The sequence below is a fragment of the Trachymyrmex septentrionalis genome, unplaced genomic scaffold (genome assembly GCF_001594115.1).
Source record: "Trachymyrmex septentrionalis isolate Tsep2-gDNA-1 unplaced genomic scaffold, Tsep1.0 scaffold176, whole genome shotgun sequence".
NCBI lineage: Eukaryota > Metazoa > Arthropoda > Insecta > Hymenoptera > Formicidae > Trachymyrmex > Trachymyrmex septentrionalis.
In genome coordinates, this window is record NW_017304928.1 from 126,527 (window position 1) to 152,535 (window position 26,009).

Here is a 26,009-nt window from a genome sequence, read left to right on the forward strand (position 1 = left end):
GATTTCTGCCGAGGTCCTCATGCTTTGCCGAATGAACTGTCTGCTAGTTTTGAGTGCATAATCAGTGAGCAGAGGAACCATGAGCTCATCGTATTTGATCTGCCAAAGATCTCTTCAGAGAACTGCACTGAGACTGTAACTCAAGTTTCATCCTCCCTTAATATCTCGGTGTCTTTGTCGGAGATGCTCGGGCCTTCAGGATTCCTGACAGAAATTCGTCCTCATCTTCACTTATTGTCAAATTTACGATAGCGAGGCGCAATGAACTAATCGCCAGGATTCGGAGGGATGGACTGAATGCATCTGTCTGCGGCTTCTGGCCGACCGGTAAGATTTCTATTTGCAAGCGTCTGAACGGCGCACTTTTGCTGAAACTCATCGACTGGTGGCGCATGGTATTAGGCGTGTGAATCATAGGGGCACTTATTTTTGTGTCAAGGATACGCCTTCGTATCGTTATACCTCCCCGTATTCAGTTCTCTCCGTCTTCAGGTCCGTTTTATCCCCGTCTTCTCTCTCATCCCGCTCCCCTATCCCCGCCGCTTGTGTCCAGTGGAGGTGGCCCTGTGTGACTTCCTGTAGATCCGTCTCAATTTTCGGATTTGGAATCGAGTGTCTCTCCTAATGGCAGACTGCATATTGCGCACATCAACGTTAGGTCGCTCGTTCTGCATGTTGCGTTAGGCAGAGACGTTGTTGCCTTTTACCGTTTGAATATTTTGGCCGTCAGGGAGACTTGGTTGCGGAATTCGACCGGGCTCTGGACCATGTATTGGTGATCCTTATGTCCTTTATGATTGGAAGTCCTGTTAATTCATTGTTGTTTGTCTATTCTTCTATGTTCGGTTGACTAAGAAGTTTCGTTATATATTTTTCCCAGATTATTTGTTTCTCTCGGACATTTGTAACTAATTTGTTTTCTTCATCGACTATCATGGAAAAGCTTTTAATCTTGCTATTTCTTATATCTTCTTATGTAGGATAAAATTGTCATATAACTCCTGTAGTCTCTTGATTTCTTCGCACTCCCATCTTAGCCATACATCCTTTGTAACGTAATTTTAGTTCTTATTTAATTTTTGATATGTCTATAGTCGTATGTTAAGTTATTATATTTCCGTTCTTTCATTAAGGCGAGAATCTTGTCTGTTATTCAGCCATGTTTTCGATATCTCTCTTTGTATGCTACCATATCTTTCGCTGTGTCCATATCTTCTATTCCTCTCTATATATGTTCTTCCTCTATTTTTTATTTTGTAACTGTTTTCATCCTGCTGTTAATTTTTTTTTAACTGTAGTTTCTACGACTATTTTTTATTTGAACTTCTTATAATCTATTTTACGTTATAATTCTGATCTTTTACATTTCGTTATTTTGTTTCTAAGGCTTGCTAATGCGTAGTCGGATGCAATGTTCGCGCCAAGGTATATGCCTACCTTTGTAATTGAGGATCCATATTGTTTATTAATAAAAATATAGTTTATCTGGTTGCGTACTATATTCTCCTTTATAATTTATCTTGTGGCAACTTTCAAGTGTTTAGTCGGCAAGGCGGTAAGAAGAGAGAAGCACAGATTTACCTGCAGAAACCTTAACTCGCACGGCTCCCATAGGCCTGGGATTGAAATACGTCCAATCAGCGCGTCACGGCTATACCGAGACTCCCAGTGCGCTCGCGGTGTAAATCCGAACAAGCAACTCACTGATCGGAGCGAACGATTATCCACGTTCTATCAGCTATACAGGCTGGTTCCCGAGCTTGTACGCAGCTCACTCGTCGAGACCAGAGACCCTAGCCAGTATGTATTATAGCTATCAACCACTTACTCTCGCGATGGTTCTACTCATGACTGGACAGCTACCCAATTTCGATCATCGCTCGGATCTTCGTAACCTATATTACTCTCAGTTTGCGCCGTCTACACGCGCGACACTGATCAGCCAGCGCTTCGGGAGCCGCTGGGACGCTACTTCCCGGGGATGCTTCACAGGAAGCGCTCAGCAACCCCGGGCTTAGCCCTGAGGCAGGGAGCCAAACTTTTCTGATCAGCCTTCTCCCAGCGAAAGCTAATATATTGGATTATCCATAATCCTGAGACAATCAAATAATCAGATAGCTTCTTGCTTTATCGGAACAAGCCGACTTTATGTGGAGCGCCAAGAAAACTCGAACTCGAAACGATAAGTCACGAGTCGAACGCACAAAGCGACTAACCGATGCTCATCGGCAAGGCGGTAGTTGGAAACATGTATTGATGACCCTTATATTCTCCTCTTGGCAGAACTGTAAGAGGCGATCTTCTTTTTCGTTTCTCTTACCTAAGCCAAAAGGACCTACAAGTTTTTAAACATCTTATCTTCTAGCTTGGAGTTAAAATCACTTATAATTACATTACAATTCATGTTTCCTTTTAAGGAGTTTATTTATGTCCTCGTAGAAAATTTCTGTTTCTCTGTCTGTCGCGTCTGTGGTTGGGATATATACTTAAATAATATTGGCGGGTCTGGCATTGATCTTTAATAGGACCGTCCTGTCCGACTGGGGCACAAACCCGGCGATACACTTTGTAAGATGTTTTGCAACAATAATCCCTACTCTTTTTCTATGGTTTTTATCCTCTTTACCGGAGTAAAAGCTACCTTCTAATGTAACGCATATTCCCGTCTGACCACTACGTCTTCGCCAGTATGCTTATATTAGGCATCTTTATTTTTTATGTCAGATTGGCTAGTTTTCCTGCCTCAAAAATGCTTCGCACGTTCCACGTGCCTGTCTTTTTACGCACGTTCATCTTTTCCATGGCTCCATCCACGATTGTTCCCCCCCCGAGATCCGATCGAAAAATTATCTATTATACAATATATTTCTAAAATATTTCGAATTAAATGTAGTCATGTGTGTTCTCTTGGGAAAAGTAATAGGAGTGATTTCTCTTATGATTTTTTGTCAGGGTTTTTCTTCTCTTAGCTAGTTTGCTCTCGCTTTTAGGCGCCAGAGTTTCGCCTCTTATCTATTCGCTGTGACCAGAGTCACATTGCCAGGGTTCGCAACAAGGATGCTAGATGATTAAACTTGATAGTATTGCTGCTGGTATCATTATTAGATATTTATGCAAAATACTTAAGTGAATATTAAGCATCAGACAGTTTTAGCAGTCTATCTCTTTGTTAAAGAGTTATTAAAAAGTAAAGTAAAAAGGTTGAGATTGCTATCTGTGCAATTTATGCAAAATATTCAATTAATTTTGCATAAATATCCGCAATCTAATCATTATTGACAACTTGATCCTTTATGGGATTTTATAGATGTATACCTTCCAGCAAAGCGTACACCATTGCAATCTTACCACCTCTTTGAATCTCCTTTTTTTATTACTGTATGTGGCGATTCCGTATGCCGCCAAGATCGATGTTCCGGACAGTTACACAAAACTAATTCGAATTAATTATCTTTTGTCATTAAACACATCTATTAATATTAATATTTTCCGTCAACATATTAATTTTCTAATTGTGGTCAGACACTGAGACAATTACGTCCCAGTGTTTGAACGGCCACTAGTATACTGATGCATTCTATTAATTATTTAAATATTTTAATTAATAATTGTTAAAAGTGGTTTCAAATAATTTTTTCTTGCTTGAGGGAATCCTGAGCTTTCAAATGAATACAAATATTTATATTAAAAATCTTTTTGACATTGTAAATTGTATTATTTATGACAACCTACGCTTAAACTGGTACTAAAACTCTAGCTACTGGTACGTTTAACTTACTTTTAACTGAAAATTGCTCACAATTTTTTATCTTTCTACAAAAACTACGTAATCGCGCACTTCCCTTGAAGTTAGCTGCATATAAGACCGCAGTCCAATTCAAATTTATAACGCTTACGAATTATGAAAAACTGTAGCCGCGATTATTGTCAATTTTTTGGACAAGAATGGAACTGAAAATTATAAAGAAGTTGCAGCCGAATGCTCCATTTCATAAAATAGGAGTCAACATGTCGTTGAAAACTTTGCAAAATCATTTGGATTTCTTTTCCGACAATTTAGGTGATTTTAGTGACAAGTACGATGAGCGGTTGCATCAAAATATTGCTACAATCGAACATTTCAAAGGAAAAGACTCTTGCTACATACTTAGCGAATACTGCTATTTGCCGCGAAACATAACAAGACCAGTATAAATATCAAAACAACTCTTGTGTTTTCTCACGGAATAATTTGTTTTTTGTTCAATTCAATTCAATTTTGTTCACATTCAATTAATAAGTTTTTGACTTTGAAATCAGGAGACGCAACGTCTCCTGTCAAGCATATTTTTGTAGTTAAAAACATCCTTTACCTTAAAAACATCTTCTTTATATTATTATAAAGAGAATAATAACATGTCATAAAAGAGACGCTACGAACAGTGTATCCTTTATAGGAAGGAACTTTCTTATATAATTAAAAATTATTATTTTGTTTAAACAAATTAATGTTATAAAAAATGCATATAGTGGAAAAGAATATAGATTTTTATAATTAAAATGGGATAACAATTATGTCCGTAAGTGTACTTGATGCGTAGATACGAATATGTGCACGTATTTTTCAATCCAATTTATGTCATTTATTCATTCAGATACGTCGTCGTCATTGTTGTCGTCTTCGCAAAATCTTATCTTTTTGCTGTATCTTTTTACCGCACTTTCTGCACTTTTTTATATCTTTTCTACATCTCTTTTGCACTTTTTTAATACTTATTTTCTGCACTTTTTCTATACTTTTTCCGTACTTTTTCAATATCTTTTCTGTACTTTTTCGACACTTTTTCTACACTTTTTCTACATCTTTTCTACATTTTTCCGTACCTCTCTCATCTTTCTCGCATTTCTTCCGCATCTTTCATATATCTTTTCTGCATTTTTTCTACATTCCTCTCACACCTTTCTCGAATTAATTCTGCATTTTTTTGCACTTCCCCCGTATCTTTTTTCACCATTTCCGCAACTCCTTTACATCTCTTTCGCACCTTTTCTGCATCACTTCTACATCTCTTCTGGATTTATTCTGCATCTCTTCGCATCGTTTCGGCACATTTTTCTCATCTTATCTGTCTTCATATATTATTTATTTACATATCTACTTACACATACCTATATGTACTTTATCTATCGACCTGTCAATATTATTTATCCATTTGTTGATATTATTTATGCACCTATGTTATCTATTCACCTATTTATTTGTTTGGCTATTTATGGTATTTATTATCTATCTACGTTATCTATGTTATCTATTCACTTTCCCACATTTTTTATACATTTTCCGCATTTTTTCTACATTTTTTCATATCTTTTCTACATGTGCACATCAAATAGTTACATTAAAAGTATTGTCACGTTCAAGATGTGCGATAGCATTTTGCGTTAATTATCACCACAATTATCACTAAAAGATATACATAGTCACAGGAAGTTAAATCTGACGAATATGCTGGATGGGGAAACAATTCATAGAGGAATTCGTTGAATTTGGCTATCGCTGCCGGGTACGTGTGAATCTGTGCATTGTCTTGATTGGAAGAACACTTTCTTCTTTGCCAAATGGAGACATTTTTGCTTTAAAATGTTGTTGAAACAGTCCAATAAGGCTGTGTAGTAATCGCCATTAATCGTTTGCTTTGACGGAGAGTAATCGATATGAATTATATCGCGTGCATTCCAAAAAACTGTGGCCATCTTCCGACCTTTCCGACCGACTTTACGGTCTTCGCCTTCTTCGGAGTTAGTTCACCCGGTGAAGTTCATTGTTTTGACTGTTCCTTCGTCTCAGATGTGAAGTAATGGATCCATGTTTTGTCCACAGTAATGAATCGACGCAGAAATTCATCTGGATTACGTTGAAACATCTCCAAACATTGTTTTGAAATCGTTACACGGTCGAGCTTATGGTCCACAATGAGCAAACGCGGCATTCATTTTGCCGATAACTTTTTCATACCCAATTGTTCGTGCAAAATTGAAATTACTGTGCCATGTGATATGCCTGTGGCCTTAACTTGCGCACTTTCACTCGTCGATCAGTCAAAACAATATTGTGGACTTTATCGATGATTTATGGCGTAGCAGCCTCAATTGGACGTCCCGAACGAGATGCACATGTGGATGTACGACCACGTTTTAATTCATTCACCCAATTGTATACAGACGCTGGTGCAAATGTGCTATGAACATTATCCATCTCGGCTTTGATTTCTTTCGGCGTTAAATTTTGATTTCTTTCAACCTTTCATATGTAGATGTTTGATCACTGTACGAAACTCGTTTTTTTTCATTTTGCAAAAAATACAAAAGTTGTTTGCTTTAATCGTCTACAGAAATGAAACCACGCGATAAATTCCGCTCAAAATTTGATAGTAATCAGCTATTAGAAAGATAGCTACTTGTCAAAAAATAATGTGACATGACAGTGCGAGTGCCCTTTGACAGATTTTCTAAGAACTTATTGACTTGCCGTCGTATCTTACCAACAAAAAGAGTATATCAAAAGAGAGGGAAAAATTCATAAATTTTGGGTATGCTGATTGACCATATTCATTGAGTGGCGTACGCGAAGAGGGGAAATCGTGCTGTTTACTTTCGACAATCTTCGACCAAAGGAATTAGTGCAATATTTGGACGTAATGCAAATCGAGTATAATCGCACGCTTTATCAACATTACGATGAAAGTAATTGTGGACAACTGTGTCTACAGTTTTTACAGATTGACGATTACTTTAAGAATTGACATTGCACTCTTTCAACTCAGTATTGATTCAAACATGTCACTGACATTTATGCTCACCGGTAAAAGTAGCGTCCTCGCGGCCTGCTATTTTTCGGCTGTAGATTTGAGTGATAGTGATTACGAGTTTGGTCTGACTTTGAAACCTACCATAAGATATCTAATGTAAAATTCATCGAATAATAAGTTTTTAATACTTTGACGAAGATAACAAAGAAATTGTCATTCCCGAAGGATCGTACGAAATACGTGACATAAACAAGTATTGTATTTAAGACGTGCAATTCTATACTTTTATTCTAATGATGTTGCGTGAAAGAAAACGCTTTGCAAAGAGGATGAACAGTATTCATTGACTATTCATGCCAATAACAATATAAAGAAGAGTGAGATCAAATACACTTATCAAATAAATTTCACCAAACCTCACAATATTGGATCGCTATTGAGATTTTCATCGAATTGCGTGCTGGAGCCTCAATAGTGGCACGAATCAGATGTATCGATAAATATCATCAAGGTAAATATCATTCGTATCGAATGCAACATGACCACGGCGCATACAGCAATGATAAGTCCGTATACATGATACATGAATTTTCTAAAAACGGGTTACCAGGATATAAGATATCGAAAAGACCGACACAGATCATTTATCTTCCGATCATCGTACGGGGCGTTACAGATCTGACGATTTGCGTTGTGGACCAAGACGGACGATTATTCAATTTTTGTGGAGAAGAAATCACTGTTAGATTGCATGTGGGTAATTCTTTTACAAACCGAACGGATTTTGATGAAAATTAATCGGCACCTCTTCGATTTGACTGAAACTTTTTTTACGGATTCTATGTCGAAAAAAAGAGATACGTGTCCGAGGAATTTTTTTTTATTTGCATATTTTCGATAATACAAGTGATCGAACATTTGAGAATGGCAAGTTTTTTGGCTTGGAGACTCATTTTCATAAATCCATAGGTCCGAATCTTTAAGAGCTACAAAATTTTCACCAATTGCACTTTTGTAGCTGAAGGACTGAACTGTAAGAAAAAAATTTTTTTTACAAAAAATACTAACAAATTTATATTGTTATTAACAATTTAATTGTTTAAATCGATTTTTAACAAACGCCCCCAAAACGAATCAAGTTTTTAGTATTTTTATCGCATTCTCCGTCAAATTTTACGTCAAAAACATGTTTTCAAAATATGGTACCTTTTCAATTATTATTGTTAAAATATTAATTTATATAGCGCGTAACGGCCAAAAAAACGGTTTTTTGCTAATAAAACGAAATCTGTAACTCGTATCAAAAAAAGTTAAATGTAAAAGTTGTAGATAATTGACAGATCTACAACTTTTCTCGAAAATTTTTTTTGACATAACCTCAAAATTTTAAATTAAATTGCAAAAAATGTTAAAAATCAGCTTTGTAACAATTATTTCTTGACAATTTGCATAAAAAAAAGTTTATGGGTAATTAATTTCGAATCGAATCTCCTGACATGTTAGAAAACCAATCTTGATTGAAAAAAAATTATTATCAAGCTTTGAAAAAAAAATCTATCCAGTGCGTCATGTAATATCGCCCTGTTGGTTGTATTAGCCACCACTGCCATGAAAGACTTTGATAAATAATAATAGATCACTATGGATTACGGATCTCACTTTAGGCGGACTTCCCCGCGAAATTTTAAAAATATGCAAAAATTAAAAAACCAATATTAAACCAAAAAACCATTGGAGAAATAATTATGAATGCTAAGAAACGAAGTTCCAAAAAATACATAATTTCAAAATATAAAATAAATCCCACATGTCAAAGTTACGCACTGGATGGATTTTTTTTTCAACGCTTCATAATAATTTTTTTTCAATCAAGATTGGTTTTCTAACATGTCAGGAGATTCGATTCGAAATTAATTACCCATAAACTTTTTTTTATGCAAATTGTCAAGAAATAATTGTTACAAAGCTGATTTTTAACATTTTTTGCAATTTAATTTAAAATTTTGAGGTTATGTCAAAAAAATTTTCGAGAAAAGTTGTAGATCTGTCAATTATCTACAACTTTTACATTTAACTTTTTTTGATACGAGTTACAGATTTCGTTTTATTAGCAAAAAACCGTTTTTTTGGCCGTTACGCGCTATATAAATTAATATTTTAACAATAATAATTGAAAAGGTACCATATTTTGAAAACATGTTTTTGACGTAAAATTTGACGGAGAATGCGATAAAAATACTAAAAACTTGATTCGTTTTGGGGGCGTTTGTTAAAAATCGATTTAAACAATTAAATTGTTAATAACAATATAAATTTGTTAGTATTTTTTGTAAAAAAAATTTTTTTCTTACAGTTCAGTCCTTCAGCTACAAAAGTGCAATTGGTGAAAATTTTGTAGCTCTTAAAGATTCGGACCTATGGATTTATGAAAATGAGTCTCCAAGCCAAAAAACTTGCCATTCTCAAATGTTCGATCACTTGTATTATCGAAAATATGCAAATAAAAAAAAATTCCTCGGACACGTATCTCTTTTTTTTCGACATAGAATCCGTAAAAAAAGTTTCAGTCAAATCGAAGAGGTGTCGATCAGACAGGTGTTCGATTTGTAAAAGAATTACCCATGTACGGAAACGACAGCGATAAAGTGATACGATAATAACGTGAGATGTTTGTTCTGGACTAGCAGGCAAAACAGACTAGATACATAATTTTTACTAGAGTGACAACGATCAAAAATATTCGATTGTTTAATAAAAGGAAGCTTACTGTGTCAAATGTTAAATTTTTACAATCATTGGGCTTTATTGTACAAAATATCTGAAATGGTTGATATCTTGAATATTGGAGGTGAGCCGATCTTTGACGATCGTATCGTCAAATTTTAGTTTCACATGTACAATTCGTACGTCAATATCACGTTTGGACATAGTGACGAAATAAGGATACCCATACAACAGCGGATTTATACACGCTACTGTGTGAAAGTGTTCTCTACATCGAAAGTAGATTAACGTCAAAGGAAAAAGATCAATAAAAACAGCCAACAATTGGGAGTAATTGCATAGCGTTCATGTTTGACGAAATTCGATATGAACTCAATGGTGCAGAGATTGATCGTAATAGAAATGTTGGAATAATCAGTACTCTAAAGAGCTATGTATCGTTTTCAAGTGACAATACAATGATTCTGCATAATGCTGGACTTATTCCGTCTGAGTATAATGCAAAAAGTTTAATGATACCTGACGGATATTTTAACTTTTGCGTGCCGCTCAGCATGTTGTTGAAGTTTTGCGAGGATTACAAACGTGTAGTAATTAAAGCTGGACACGAATTAATTTTGATACTAGTGCGCAACGACAACAATTGCATTGTGGGAGATCCATCGGTTGCACCGACGCTTGAATTATTCAAAATACAATGGCGAATGCCTCACGTTATGTTGAAAGAAGTCAATAAACTATCCATGCTGTGTACCTAGAAAGCAGACGATAAATATCAATTTCTGTTCATGAGATTTATATGAATATCTTTTATTGCAAAACACGACAAAGCTTCGTGAATTATCAAGACAATTCAAGGTCTCGGTAGTCTAACGGCTTAGGACGCTCGCACGGAATGCAAGAGATCCGGGTTCGACTCTCGGCCGAAGCAATATGAGGTCTGGCTATTAAAAACGAGACTGCTTATGAAAAAGAGTTTTATTTTAAAAATTATTCTACAATTGAATGCTCCCCTTCAATGTACTCCCCTCCCCTCGCCACACACCGTTCCATTCGTTTTTTTCATTGGTCAAAGCAATGCTGGAAGTTTTCTTTTGTAAGAGCATTTAGGAGCTCCGCCGATTTTCGCTTCACCTTTTCCATCGACTCGAACCGGGTTCCTTTTAAGGCAGACTTGATTTTCGAACACTTCTTCATCGCAAGTGATGATGTTTTCCATCAATTCAGGCTCTTCATCTAACCTCTCAAGAAAATCTGAGCAGATCTGTTGACGGACGAGCTTTTGGTCAGGGGTCAAATTTTTTGGGACCAACTTCGCATAGACTTTCTTCATGTTTAATTCGTCATGTAAAATTTTTCTGACAGTTTCTTTATCGGCGTTTACAGTCTCAGCAATCATCCGAATGCTCATACGACGATCTCCGCGCACAATTTCATTGATTTTGGTCACTGTTTGCGGAGTTGAAACAGAGACAGGTCGACCTGGACGTTGGTCATCTTCGGTGCTCTCTCGGCCTTCAGAAAACCGTTTATACCATTCGAAAACACGCGCACGAGATAGAGAATTCTCACCATAGGCCTCTTTCAACAACTTATAGCACTCAGTCGGAGTTTTTTTTAATTTAACGAGAAATTTCACATTGATCCGTTGCTCGTGTTTTTCGTCACACATTGTTATCGGCACGAGAAAAAAACAAGTTCGTTTCTAACCTCTATAAAAAAAATACTACTACTGCGACAAAAACGTGTTTTCGTACTGGAATAGTAGACACTTCCAGCTATCCAACGCTGCATTCGTTTCCCACCCTACCCCTCTAGGACGCCTTCTGCGCGCGCAGTCTCGTTATTTAATAGCCAGATCTCGTATTTTTCGCAATAAGTTTATTACAGTTTTTTAAAATTTGGGAAATTTGGGGGGATTATTAATATTTCAGATTGATTGCGTTGAAAGTCCGAACACCATATCGGCACGTAATATTTCTGAAATTAATTCATTTAAATGAATATATAATATGTAGTAGTTCAGCATTTTAACATTCAGACCAGAATGGCGTTTCGTATCTAAAGTAATGTATTGTATTTAACATAAACGGTCTTTTTCAAGTGCTTCATTAAAACGGTTCAATGTATATTCAGAGATTTATTTTAATATTTCAAATCTGCTATCACCTTGGTCGATTTGGTCTTCTCATCGTCGTAGTTATTGAATCGATATAACTTTCCTTTTCTTTATTAAAAAATCTTTATTTAACTTCTTCAAGCGATCTTGATTTGGTTTCAATGCTTTCCTAGCATTTCACAGCTTGTCTTTTATATTCAGTTGATATTACTGCTTCAACAGATGTAGTTACAACTTCTTCCAGTAGATATTCCCATTCTTCCAGTAAATAGATCTCGTTCTTCATTTTCCTCTAGTAAATCAACTTTCCGCTTCTGGGCATGCACTGTAAAAATGTAATGTTTCTTCGATAAATATGCATTTTAGATAATATCTCACCAATTTCAATGTCCTTCAGATATGTTGTAAAAGAGAGTGTCCTGAGTGATTTCCTACAAAAATTAAATGAGGGAGGGCACTCGAAGCAATTCTCATTCCACCTCCCCTTCCTTGTTTGAAGAAACTCGCGATTTCCACCACACTTTTTCCCCAAATTCGGGACACACGACTTTCCACGCATAGACATACATATAAGATAGACCCAGCGTTAGTTATATATACTGTAACGTGACAATTTTTGTTTGTCACTGTCGCGGATCGTCTGCGGATTTTGCTTCCTCCTGATTTAAAGGGCGTGCGTTAATAATATGTTTCGCTGATTTTTTTTAGTTTAAGCTGTGGACAAGGTGACCAAATTTTGGGTAAAAGCAATATTTAACTTTTATGTCCTCACGGCTTTATTCTTCCTAATACACCGCTGCCAACTCACCTCTCAGTGTTCACAGTCTTCACGCTCAATGCATCCTCTGGTGATACTCACGCTTACTACCTACACTGCATAGTTACACTGGCAGTCGCGAATTTCAAAACGCTAACCCTTTTTCATCTCAGCTAGCCTATAGGAGACATTCCCGGAGTGTATTAATCAAACAAACTTTGACAGTTTACACAACTCAATTATAATAATGTTAATCACGAGTAAATAAACTTTTAGCAATCACGAAATTACGTTTACAGTTAATTTAAATTAACAATTATAATTCAATAAATTGATTATCGGAACATATTCGGAAAGGTCGGTGGACGATTATACAATATAATAAACAAAAAATTAAATCTGTTCATTATAAAATGGTAAATAAAACAGTCCAAGAAACTTAGACAATAAATAGAAACTAGTGAATAGCGATCAGTTCTGTAATACTGAAATCCAGAGTTTAATCTAGATGGTAATACTCTATCGGTTTCTGGATTAATTCGCATTCTGGAATGTCTTGTATAATGTATCGGTTATTGTCTAATTCCTTAGCGATTCGGTAAGATTCCTTATAGGGAAAACGCAGTTTTCTATTTTCTTCGACTTTTAAAACCGTATCTCTAATTGCGACATAATCTCTTATATTGTAATTAATTGGGGATTTGTGGCACTTATCATAATATTCTCTGTTATATAATAGTTCTTTATTTAATTGGATGCTTGAAGAGCAATCTTACGGTTTTGATTACGTAGTTCTATCGCATCTTGAGTTTCGTGATACAAATTTCTCAGGAATTGTACGAGCTTGGAATTCGAAATGGTTTCGCATGCTATAATCAAATAATATCTTAAAGGATGTATTCTTGATCGAAGAATGAAAGATATTTATGTTACTTCCAATCATTTGTATGGATAGATTTAGAGAAAAAAGGAATAAGAAGGATAGAGCATATGAAGGACATTAAAGCACACGCTTTATTTCGCATGCATCCGCGGGAAGGGGATGGAGCGAGTCAATCGCACCTTTTATAGCTCTGGAATATGGGTTAACGTCCCGAAGCTATAACATCTATTTCCAACGAATAATGCGAATGTCGAACGAATTTTGAATCAAGGAATTTAATCCTTATAACTCGGGACCGAACCATATGCGATCTCTGACGAGGGGTGAGAATTGGTACGAGGTCTTACGATTCTAAAATAAATGTGTGTGTGTGTGTGTGTGTGTGTGTGTGTGTGTGTGTGTGTGTGTGTGTGTGTGTGTGTGTGTGTGGAGATTGAAGGACAATTTTCATAAAAATATAGTTTATTATTAACCTAAAGAATTCTTAGTATTATATAGTGTACAATATTTTCAAAAAGTAAATGTATTTGTGTTTGCAACTACGATATTATAAGAGAAATCTAGCCTTTTAACAAGAGTTGTACATTATTAGTTGCATCTACATTGGTAACTATTATTTTAACATGCTATAAGTGTAAGCTAGTATTCTCTCTTGAATAATCTTGTATTTTTAATTCATCTTATTGTAGTATTTATTTTTATAACTAATTATTATGAGCTATTGTACATTGCGAAACGCGGTTGGTAACTTAAACCATTAATCGCAGAATTGCTAATTAATTATTATACATAAAAGATATATATATTTTTGCCAAAGTTAAATCATGGATGAACGTGAGTCTGTCGTGTGCGTATGTGTGTGCGCGCGGGCGCGCGCGTGTGTGTGTATATGCGTGTGTGTTCACAGTCGAAAGAAATCAAAATTTAACGCCGAAAGAAATCAAAGCCGAGTTGGATAATGTTCATAGCACATCTGCATCAGCGTTTGCGACTGTATACAATTGGGTAAATGAATTTAAACGTGGTCGTACATCCATATGTGATGCACCTCGTTCGGAACGTCCAATTGAGGCTGCTACGCCATAAATCATCGATATAAATCACGATATTGTTTTGACTGATCGACGAGTTAAAGTACGCGAGCTTGTTGAGGCCACAGGCATATTACATGGCACAGTGATTTCAATTTTGCACGAACAATTGGATATGAAAAAGCTATCGGAAAGATGAGTGCCGCATTTGCTCACTGTGGACCATAAGCGTGATCGTGTGACGATTTCAAAACAATGTTTGGAGATGTTTCAACGTAATCCAGATGAATTTCTGCGTCGATTCATTACTATGGACGAAACATGGATTATTTTACACCCGAGACGAAGGAATAGTCAAAACAATGAACTTCACTGGGTGAATCAGCTCCGAAAAAAGCGAAGACCGTAAAGTCGGCTGGAAAGATGATGGCCACAGTTTTTTGGGATGCATGCGGTATAATTCATATCGATTACCTTCCGTCGAAGCAAACGATCAATTACTACGCAGCCTTATTGGACCGTTTCAACAACATTTTAGAAAAAAAACATTGCATTTGGCGAAGAAGAAAGTATTCTTCCATCAAGACAATGTACAGGTTCATACGTACCCGGCAGCGATAGCCAAATTCAACGAATTCCGCTATGAATTGTTTTCCCATCCAGCATATTTGCCAGATTTAGCCCCCTGCGACTATTTCCTGTTTCCAAACTTGAAGAAATGGTTCAGAAGAAAGAGATTTACTACCAGAGAGCAGCTCATCGCCGAAATAGACGCTAATTTTAAAGGGTTGATCAAATCATATTATTCGGATGGCTTGAAAAAGTTGGAAAATTGGTGGATCAAGTGTATCGAGCTGAAAGAAGACTATGTTGAGAAATAAAAATGAATCGATAAAAAAAAATGTGTTTTACTATGTTTTTCTAAAAACTTATTGACTTGCCCTTGTTGGGTTAATTGTGACGAGATGGATTTGGCCGGGCAAGGAGATCGAGGGGGAGAAGTTCCTACGAGATGAATATTATTTTTGTTATTAGTATTATTGTTAGCTACAACATTAGCATTAGTCTTATTGCCACTGGAAAAGTTTCTGCAATCTAGTACTTCCAGTGGCGCCAACGTTCTACTAAAGGGTGTCCCAAAATTAACGCAAGATTTGAATTAAATAAAAAACACAGTTTTTAGTCTTTTGATTATTATTTTTTTATTGAATCATAAAGTACATAGGATAGAGTTATTTGTGGAATAACACATCGGGCAAATGGCTCCACGGCTTTGCATGCACATACGCACTCGTTTGTCGAAATTTTCCATGACCATTTTGCATAAATGTGGCTGAATTTCGTTGATGCAGCGTTGAATCTCCTCCTTTAATGCACGGGTGGTTGTGGGCTTGTTGACATAGACCTGTGATTTCAAATAACCCCATAAAAAGAAATCTAATGGTGTTAAATCACACGATCTAGGGGGCCAATTCTGATCACCTAAACGAGAGAGTACACGACCTGGAAACGTCTCATGCAGTAACTGAATTGTTTCACGAGCTGTATGGCATGTGGCACCGTCTTGTTGAAACCACATATTGGCCACATCAATATCATCCAATTTCGGCAGAAAGAACTGTGTTATCATGTAGCGATATCGAGCACCAGTAACAGTCACTGCTTGACCAGCCTCATTTTCAAAAAAGTATGGTCCAATGATGCCTCCAGCCCAAAATCCACACCAAACAGTGACACGTTGTGGATGCATTTGTTTTTCGACAATCATATGTGGGTTCTCCGTATCCCAAAAGCGGCAATTTTGGCGATTAACAAAGCCATCAAGGTGAAAATGTGCTTCATCGCTTAGAATGATTTTGCTCGAACTGCGGCCGCCAAACTTTCATTATTTTTGAAATATTGTTCAATAATGAACACACGTTGTTCTATCGTGTAACGCTCCATTTTCACTAACCCTAAACTGTCAGCTATTAAATTGTTTTTTTTTGGGTTGCCAACACTTTACTGCACAAATGGCGGCAAATTCAAATCTTGCGTTAATTTTGGGACATCCTTTATTATCATATCCGTAAAATTAGATATTTTTAATCTATAATTCAATTGATAATTTGTATCCAAGCCAACTAGTTTTGTTTGCATAGTATTTTAAAAGAAGTTATTTTGTAAGAAAATGGAAATTTCGCGTGAAAATTTTCGGGCAATGATTTTTTACGATTACAAATGTAATCTAATTCCGAAACAATTCATCGATCGACTTCATTTGGCTTTTGGGGATGAAACACCATCCAATAGGATTGTTTATAATTGGTTTGCCGAATTCCAGCGTGGACGTACCTTTCTTAGTGATGAATTCCATGAAGGTCGTCCATCCACGTCTGTTGTTGCCACTAATGTTGATGCTGTGAGTGAAATGATTGAGCGAGACCGGCATATAACATACCGCGAGATTCAGGCATCCTTAGGCATTCATATGAAACAATACGTACGATTTTGCATGATCACTTGGGCGTACGGAAACTTTGCAGTCGTTGGATCCCACACAATTTGACCGAAGCTCAAAAACAGGCTCGTGTTAAATGGAATAAAGAAATGCTCAAAAAATTCAACCGAGGTCAGTCAAATTTGGTCTACAACATCGTTACTGGGAACGAAACATGAATCTATTCGTATGAGTCAGAATGTAAACAATCCACTGTTTGGGTATTTCAAAATAAACCGAAATTAACAAAAGTTGTTCGTTCACGCAGTGCTGCCAAGCAAATAGTTGCTCGTTTCTTCGGTTATACCGGACATGTGACTACCGTGGCTTTAAAGAATCGAAGGATTATAAATACTGATTGGTATACAACAATTTGTTTGCCAGAAGTCATAAATAAATTGCGTAGAACAAACCGAAATCGTCGCATCATCCTTTTTCATGACAACCAGCCAGCTGTCACACAACACGTCAAAGTGCTGTGAAAACAGATGATTTTTTTATCCAGTAATAATGTCGAATTGACTCATTGTCCGTATTCACCTGATTTATCACCTAATGACTTCTTTTTGTTCCCAAACATTAAAAATAAGATGCGTGGTGGACGATTTGAGTCGCCTGAAGTAGCTGTTGAAACATTTCGTGCATTGATTTCTGAGATTACAGCCTTAGAGTGGAAAAAATGCTTCGAAAATTGGTTCGAGCGTATGCAAGAATGTATCTTAAAGACGAATACTTCGAAAAACAATAAAGCCATTTACCGAATTTTACATGTTTTTTTCATATTGTTTGTAGAAACTTTTCCAGCAGCCTATTACTGTCATTATTTATTTCATTAATGTATGCCTGATAGGCCTCGTCTAGAACCCGACGGGTCTGCTTGTGGCGCTGGGTGCGTAAGTGTTTAGCCGCGCGTGTACATGGCCATCATTCACTACGATTTTAAAATAAAAAAATTGTTTACAATTCAATATTTTTTACAATTGGGAGAGAATTTCGCGCTTCCTTTTAATAAAAATAAGATAATCTTTGAATGCATAAAGGGTGTTGAGAGTAGCATACAGAGAATGCCTATTGATAGGAGAATTGAAGTTATAAACCATTCTATTCCAATCTTGAATAAAATCATCTCTTCTCCTATTTTTACATCTCCTACAGACAAACAATTATTAAAAATGGAATCTGATACATGTACATTTGTATCGGCGCATCCTAACATTATTTTCACACACGCTGACAAAGGTAATGTCACGGTTGCTGTGGACAAAGACACATACATGAATAAAATGACCACATTATTAGGTGACTCAGACACATATGTTCCTATTAAGAAAGATCCTACCAAGAAACTCACGACCTTTAAGATCTATGCTCACTAGATGGAAAACGAAAGATTATATCAAGGACTCTAAGTATAAAGCGTTATATTGCAGTGACGGATTACTTCCGAGAGTCTATGGATTGCCGAAGATTCACAAACTTGGTTGTCCTCTCAGAATAATTGTCTCATCGATAGGCAGTCCGCTATATGCATTGGCTACATATTTGCATAATATACTATTCAAGACTATTCCGAAAGCAGATAGTTACATTAAAAATCAATTAGTTGAAAAATTAAAAAGATTACACAGTGACATTACAGGTGACCATAAATTAATTTTATTGGACGTTACAGCACTTTTTACGAATGTTGCAATGGAAGTAGCGGTTGATTGTGTAAATGAGCAATGGAGTTTTATTTCCAAAGATTGCTCTCTGCCTAAGAATAAGTTTCTGGGAGCGATACGGTTCGTTTTAGATTTCACTTTTTTTTTCATTTGATAATAAAATTTATAAGCAAAGCTTCGGCACTCCCATGGACTCTCCTTTATTATCTGTAATAGCGGACCTAGTAATGAGGAGATTAGAGAGGTATTCTTGATGTCGTTGAATTTGGATATTTTATTTTATTATAGATATGTAGATGACATTTGTACCGCAGTTTCTCCCTCAAAAATTGATATTTTACTACAACATTTAATTCATTTCATCCGCGTCTTCATTCAAAAAAATTCACTATAGAAATAGGAGGAGATAAAATAAATTTTCTGGATATCATTATTTCTATTAACAGGAATCGTTTTATTTTTGATTGGTACTGTAAATTTACCTTTTCAGGGAGGTTTTTAAATTTCAACTCAAATCATCCTATTGCACAAAAAAAAGTACAATTTTTTCACTAGTTGACAGAGCTTTTTCGCTTTCTGACTTTATGTTTCATACAAAACATTTGACATTTATTATTAACATTTTACTAGATAATGACTATCCATTGACTTTTATTATTAACGTAGTTAATCAACATATAAAAAATTTAATTAAAAATAGACACATAGCACATAAAGATTTGGTGATAATGTCGGTGCGAATGAATCTGCATCTTGGCTTACGGTACCATTTATTCCTCTTCACATAGAAAAAATTCAAACGATTCAATAAAAACGATATCAGGGTATCTTTTCATAGTCCTAATAAAATAGGTAAATATATTGAAGTTCAAAAGGATATTTGTCCCCATATATTGGGTCGTCCGGAAAGTCCGTGCGTATTTTCCGCACGGACTTTCCGGACAACCTTGGGTTATCCGGAAAGGTCCGTGCGGAAAATACGCACGAACTTTCCGGACGACCCAATATCTAAGAGCAATGTAGTCTATAAGATATCGATATAATAATTGTGATGCGTCGTACGTTGGATAGATGGGCAGACAATTGAAAACTAGAATTACAGACCATCGTAATCACATTAGACATAACACTTCTGTATTGGACATTGTATCGATTATTATGTACGCTCACTGATGCGGATCATCACGGACTGAGAGAAGAAACAGACTGTCAGTATCGAAAAGTCAAACCTTATTTACAGTAGGTATATATACCTTATGAAGACCTTCAGTGTCAGTTTCAAGTAGATTCAAATTATTTTTCTGCTTCTTAATATTGAGCATCTCAGAAATTAAACGCTTTCTATAGCAAGACTCTTCATCTAAAATTTAGACATTATCCCATTGGAAATCATGATCATGCTCCGTTCTGTCCATATCTGTATGTAATTCCGTGGCCGCCTTAGGGCCATAACCAGTTTAGATATTAGAGCCGTTTTTGAAGTGTCGAACGCAGATAGATACTCCTTGTCAAAGCCATAAGGCACGGATTTTCGTAATAAAGAGTAGAAGGATTTTGCAATCTCCGCTAAATTAGTTGTAAATTTTCTGAAGTAGTTGACAAGGCCTAAAAACCTTTGTGATTCGTGCGCGGAGTTGAGAAATTTTTGATAGCCGTGACATGTTTGTCACTTAAAATTACGCCATTCTCATCCACGGTATAGCCTAAATATTAAATTTTGAATAATTGGTATTTTGAGTAGTTAACTTCGAAAGCCTAATTATATAATATTTATAAAACCTGTTCGAAGAGTCGTAGATTCTCCTCAATCGAAACAGTCGGGATGAGAATGTTATCTATGTATACCGATACTTTTCCTTCTCGAATCAAAGATTGAAAAAAGTTAATAATACATCACTAGAATTCAGCTGGCGCTTCGCAATAACCGAATGGCAATCGCTTATATTTAAATTGTCCACTTAGTGTGGCAAATAAAAAGTATTTCCGGTAATCCGAGTGAATTTTAATGGAATGAAAACTCTCTTGTTAGTTAAGCATTGTCAGTACCTTTTTACCTGTCAATTGAGCCATCAAATCTTCTATGATAGGGAACGAAGGTGTTGTTTGACAATCTTTGCGTTGGGTAGGCGTAGATCGACGCAGAGTCTGATTTTTCCGTTTTTCTTACGGACCAAAATGAAAAGAGAATATACAATAAGGAGACGTTGACTTCTGAATTATATAAGGTGTAGTAAAAAGAAATCTATCATTTTTGCATTAAATTGAAGGCTTTATTTAGCATAGTTAGAATGATCCGATTTAGATCAAATATGCACCGTTTTGTTCGATAATTTTGAAGGTAATTTCATTATGCCTCTCTCATAGAAACCCTCGTCCCTATTGGCAAAAAACTGGGACAGTCGATTTTCACAAGCTTCTCTTGAGGCGAATTTTTCACCAGCAAAATCATTCGCCATAGACAGGAACAGGTGGTAATCACTTGGTGCCAGGTCCGGACTATAAGGTGGATGCATAAGAACCTCCCAACCAAGCTCCCGGAGCTTCTGGCGAGTCACTATCGATGTGTGTGGCCTGGCGTTTCTTGATGGAACACAATTCCTCTCTTATTGGCCAAAGCTGGCCGCTTCTGGGCGATTGCTTCTTTCAGACGGTCCAATTGTTGACAGTACAGGTCCGAATTAAGAGTTTGGCCGTAGGGAAGCAGCTCATAGTAGATGATTCTCTGCCAATCCCACCAAACACACAGCAAAACCTCCTTGATCGTCCTGGCTTGGCCACCGTTTGAGCCGGCTCATCGCGATTCGACCACGACCGTTTCGCTTGACGTTGTCGTAAGTGATCCACTTTTCATCACCAGTAACCATTCGCTTCAGAAATGGGTCGATTTTATTGCGATTCAGCAGCAATTCGCATGGAAATTCGGTCCATGAGGTTTTTTTGCGTTAACTGTGGCACCCATACATCGAGCTTCTTTTTGTATCCAGCCTTATTTAAATGGTTCCAAACGGTTTTTTGTGCAATGTTTAGCTCCTGGGCAATCGAAACAGTGCTTACATGACGGTCGGACTCGACGATTTCCATTATTTTATCGACATTTTCGACAATTGGCCTTCCAGAGCGTGGTGCATCTTTGACATCAAAATTACCGGAACGGAATCGACGAAACCAAAATTGCGCGATATTGACTGTTACAGTATCAGGACCATAAACACTATTCACATTTTCAGCCGCCTGGCTTGCGTTTTCGCCTTTATCGAAGAAAAACTGTAAAATATGGCGTATTTTCTCTTTGTTGGTGTCCATCTTTGACACGCGCTCAAACAATACTGACTCAAGCAATCACAAAACTGTCTGAGAAGTTTTTTTAGTACGAAATCTTATCTTTCTAACGCCATTTGGCGTAACCCGATCGCACTTATACAACGCGAGATACAGATTACTAAAGCCATCTATTTGAAAAATAATAGATTTCTTTTTACTACACCTTATATATCATAATAATCGTAGTATACTAATCGATAATGACATCGAAAGTTTTATCTTTTCAGAAATATATCGAGAAAAATTTATTTTGAATGTAAAAGAATGTTAAAAATGATCAAAAATGTCAATTTTAACGTATTTTCCTTCATTTTTTTCGGAAACTTAACGTATTATTAGGCTAATTCTGCGATCGGATCCGTTTTCAGCAAAGAAAATCCATCGAAAGACGCTTCGTTTATTCAGGTCTTATAAAAGTGTTGAATTATGTTATTTTATTATTACTGACTATATCAGTAAGATAAATAAAATTTTCAATTAATCATTTCATATATTTTCATAATTTAAAAAAATTAAATTCGGTGTTAAATAATTTTAAATATTACTATACCTCAAAATCGATGTCATGAGTAAGAAAATCCTCGAAACTGTCGTTTGCTTGTTCTTCAACGACGAAAGGAACCGGGAATAATTCTTCCACTTCTATAAGTCCAGCCCAGTCCGTTTGAACTGAAGTAGATATCAAATTGCATGTCGTATTGTCCTTGTTGACGTCATTGTTACATATTTTTTCACCTCTTTCGTTCGTCGTCTCATTCTTATCTTGACAGGTAATATTTTCGTGTATCTTGGACGGCGTATGAGGCACCTGTTGATGTTTATTGGGTTGTCGTCTAAGGACCTCTACAATAATTGGTTCTTGAGCCAATTGAAAACAGCGTATTGCATCCTCGTGACTAGAGTTTGAAACATCCTTTCCGTTCACCTAAAAACAAACAAACATATCAGTATGTAAGATTTATCGGTTTTATGAATAAAGAATTTAGCTCCAATGACCTTGACTTATGTTGTCAAGATTATAATCCTAAATAATTTTGCTTTAATAAAGCGGTAGTCTTTTATAGTTTCTGAGATATTTAGAGTTAAAGCAGGTATATTGCACCCTCTTGCTAAAGAGTGACCAATTTTTCAAGCAAAGTGAGATCTACTCTACAGCCTCTTGCTAAGAGACGATTGACTTTTTATGCGAAGCGAGGTTCATTCTACACCTCTTCCTATCCAGCAGCGTGCTCATTTTCTATAGGAAGTTAGGTTTACTAAGTTGCAACCTGCTTTTATGCCCGCTCAAAATGAGTGGGCAAAGATAGTGAGCAGGAAAACCCAACAGATAGCAAACAGGGCTGCCAAAAAAAGCCGAAGCCGCAACCACTGCGATGGCGCCAGAAAAAGACAATGAGGCTCAAAGACCGTCCCTCGTCTTCAATAGAGAAAACCCCTTGCAGGTAAATAAGAATCGCCAAGACGGCACCAAAAGAAGGAATCAGAAGAATCAGTTTGAAAGTGAGGCGTTATTCGTCAACTGTTGCGGTGTTGTTTATCTGTCTCTTTGGAAAATTCGCAGACGTCGTTGTTATGATTAAGAGCAGAATCTGCTTGAAGGACCTCCAAATCAGCGACCTTCGTACAAGGAGGGCGCTCATTATGATTCTCATCTATGAAGTTCGACGAGGGTGTTGCTGTCAAAGCATTGGAGGTTGAACTCCGTCGTGCAGTTCGGGACGTGGAAGGGAAAATATCTCGACCCAGTAAAAAGGTCCTTACCCTGGGCATCGATAACTCGACCACTGAGCGCGAAGTCTGTGACGTGATAGCGACTTTAAGGTGGTACACTCTCTCGGAATTCAGACTAAGGGAGCTGAAGTGCTTTTTCAGTGGAATGTGGTCCGTCTGGGCACATCTCCGTCGGTGGCAAACAAGATCGTCAAATTGGAGAAACTGCTCGTGAGGTGAGTCTACGCTCGTGAGTGCGCCTGTTAGAGAAACGGCACTGTAGTGCTTTAGGTGTCGAAAAAAAGGCCATGTGTAGGTCTAGTGCCGTAGTGGATCGTAGCGAAGCGTATCTCCGGTGTAGGAAAAACAGATACTTGCCTAAAGAATATTCCACCCCGCCGGAATGAGTCGACTGTAAGAAGACTAACAAAAAATCCGGTCATCGGATTAGGCGGCCGGGTCTGCAAGCTTTCGAAGAGAAGCCTTTGAAGGAGGTTGGGAAGGAGGGGGATGGCCTGCCTAAAAGCAAGTCTATCGCCACCTCCCCCTCCCCCTCATGAAGATAGAAGATAAGCTGCCAGATATGCAGCCAACGGAGATGGACTTCCTGTTAAGTTCGGCAGCGAATGTGGTGTCCATTAAGGACATCTCAATGGTAGAAGTTTTTTTTGTATTAGAGAATAAGGAGAAGGAGAGCCTGGAAGAAGCAACACATACGTATAGGGACGTAATATGTCCTGCAATCTCCTCCAAACCATGCCGACCGAACATAAGATATATTCTTGCATATCTTGATCGAGAGTGATTGTTTGATTGGGATGATGACCGAACGATACAGAGTACCAGAACGCCACCTATATTGAGTGACGGACATCACTGGTTCGGCAGCGATTGTTTGAAGGAGGATCACGAAGCCCTAGTGTACCGCTTTTAAGAAGATGCTAAAATTGTCCTACTTTACTATCATTTCTATTCAATGATAAATCTCCGAATTGGATTTACGGATTGTAAAATTATTATTACAGAATTAAAGTACGCACAAACAGGATCCCAGCTGTAGTAAATTTTATAAGAAAATCGAAAAAAATTAAAAAATTTATTTACTTTTGGCTTGTACCTCAGTTATCACCTCTGATACTTACATATTTGCTTAATGTAAGAGTTTTATATATTGAAAATAAACATACAGCTGAGGTCACATTACGGAACGAACGATACTGAGTTTGCAGAATTAAGATTGAAAGTTTAGAAGAAAAGTTATTTTACTGAATGGAAAATACGAGTATACGGACTTTGCAAAGACTAGGAAGGTCAACAGAGCCGAAATTCTGTGTAGCAGTAGTTGCGCCGTTTTGTGTTAGATGGCGTTGAGTAGCTTTCAGTAAAGCAGATAGCCGATTGCCTCACCATTCAACCGCTCGACGAGAAAGCTGGCTGCTTCGTTCGACTCAAACATGAATTATTTATGTAAACTCAAGAATATGTAGGCTTTGAGATCCTATTCTTGAGTGTATATGAATAATTGTTGCATACCACGCGTAAATGCTATAATTTTGTATATGATCGAACGATTATAGTCGGAAAACTGACATTTTCGTACAAAAATTAATTAACAAAAATTATTCATATATGCTTAATATTGTAAGTATATGAAAATATATACACCAATAATACAGGGTGGGCCATCTATTGGTACGTTTTTACAGGGTGGGCCATCTATTGGTACGTTTTTAAAAATGCGATCAAATGAGCATACATTGATATTTTTTATTAATTTTTTTTTTGTTTTAACGCGGATACTTTTAGCTTCACAACAAAAAAAAATTAATAAAAAATATCAATGTATGCTCATTTGATCGCATTTTTAAAAACGTACCAATAGATGGCCCACCCTATACATTCAAATAATCGAGGTTGGCAATGTTAAAATAACGTTGGCCTCATAAAAATAACTCACATTACCGTTACCGTTCTTTTTCTTAAAAAATAACTCGTTATTGTTACTCGTTATTAATTTGCAAAAGTAACTCGTTACTGCTACCGTTAGTCAAAATGTGAATCATTACTTTTTTGTTACTTTTTCTTCTTGATACTAATACAATAAATCATTTTTCTTTGGCAGACCGCACATTAAAGCTTTTGTATATTATTTTAATATATTAAGGATTTTTCGCGGTTTAACTCGTTTCTATATTTTTATTAAATATACACTTTTACGTCGATTTCTGTCTAACGGCATTAAAGTGTATTGAGTGCGTACTAGTTTTACTAGTAAAAAACGCTATTGTATGCAGATATACTGAAGAGAAGTCAGAATTCTTTTAGTAGAGAAATAAAGCTCAAAAACTGATAAATGTATACATATACACTATCACTCACGGAAGTTTGGACATTAGCATAAATTTTATCGAATAATCATATAAAAAAATTAAGACAGCAAATATATTATAACACAGCAAATATTATTTTTTTAATGTATTTTAGACCACTTGTATACATACTAACAAAAAAAGTTTTATAAATTATTTATAAT

At 36.5% G+C, this 26,009-nt stretch overlaps 1 protein-coding gene across 1 annotated transcript in view; it reads right to left on the minus strand.

The window, feature by feature from the left end:
- The window catches only part of LOC108746521 (E3 ubiquitin-protein ligase PDZRN3), a 122,202-nt gene extending 98,666 nt beyond the window's left edge, over positions 1-23,536 (minus strand). The window contains exons 1-2 of the mRNA XM_018483343.1: positions 23,528-23,536; positions 22,317-22,691 (exon numbers count right to left, since the gene is read on the minus strand). Of these exons, the coding sequence (XP_018338845.1) occupies positions 22,317-22,691; positions 23,528-23,536 (384 nt within the window). The remainder of the gene's footprint in view (positions 1-22,316; positions 22,692-23,527) is intronic.
- Between the last annotated feature and the right edge of the window lie 2,473 nt (positions 23,537-26,009).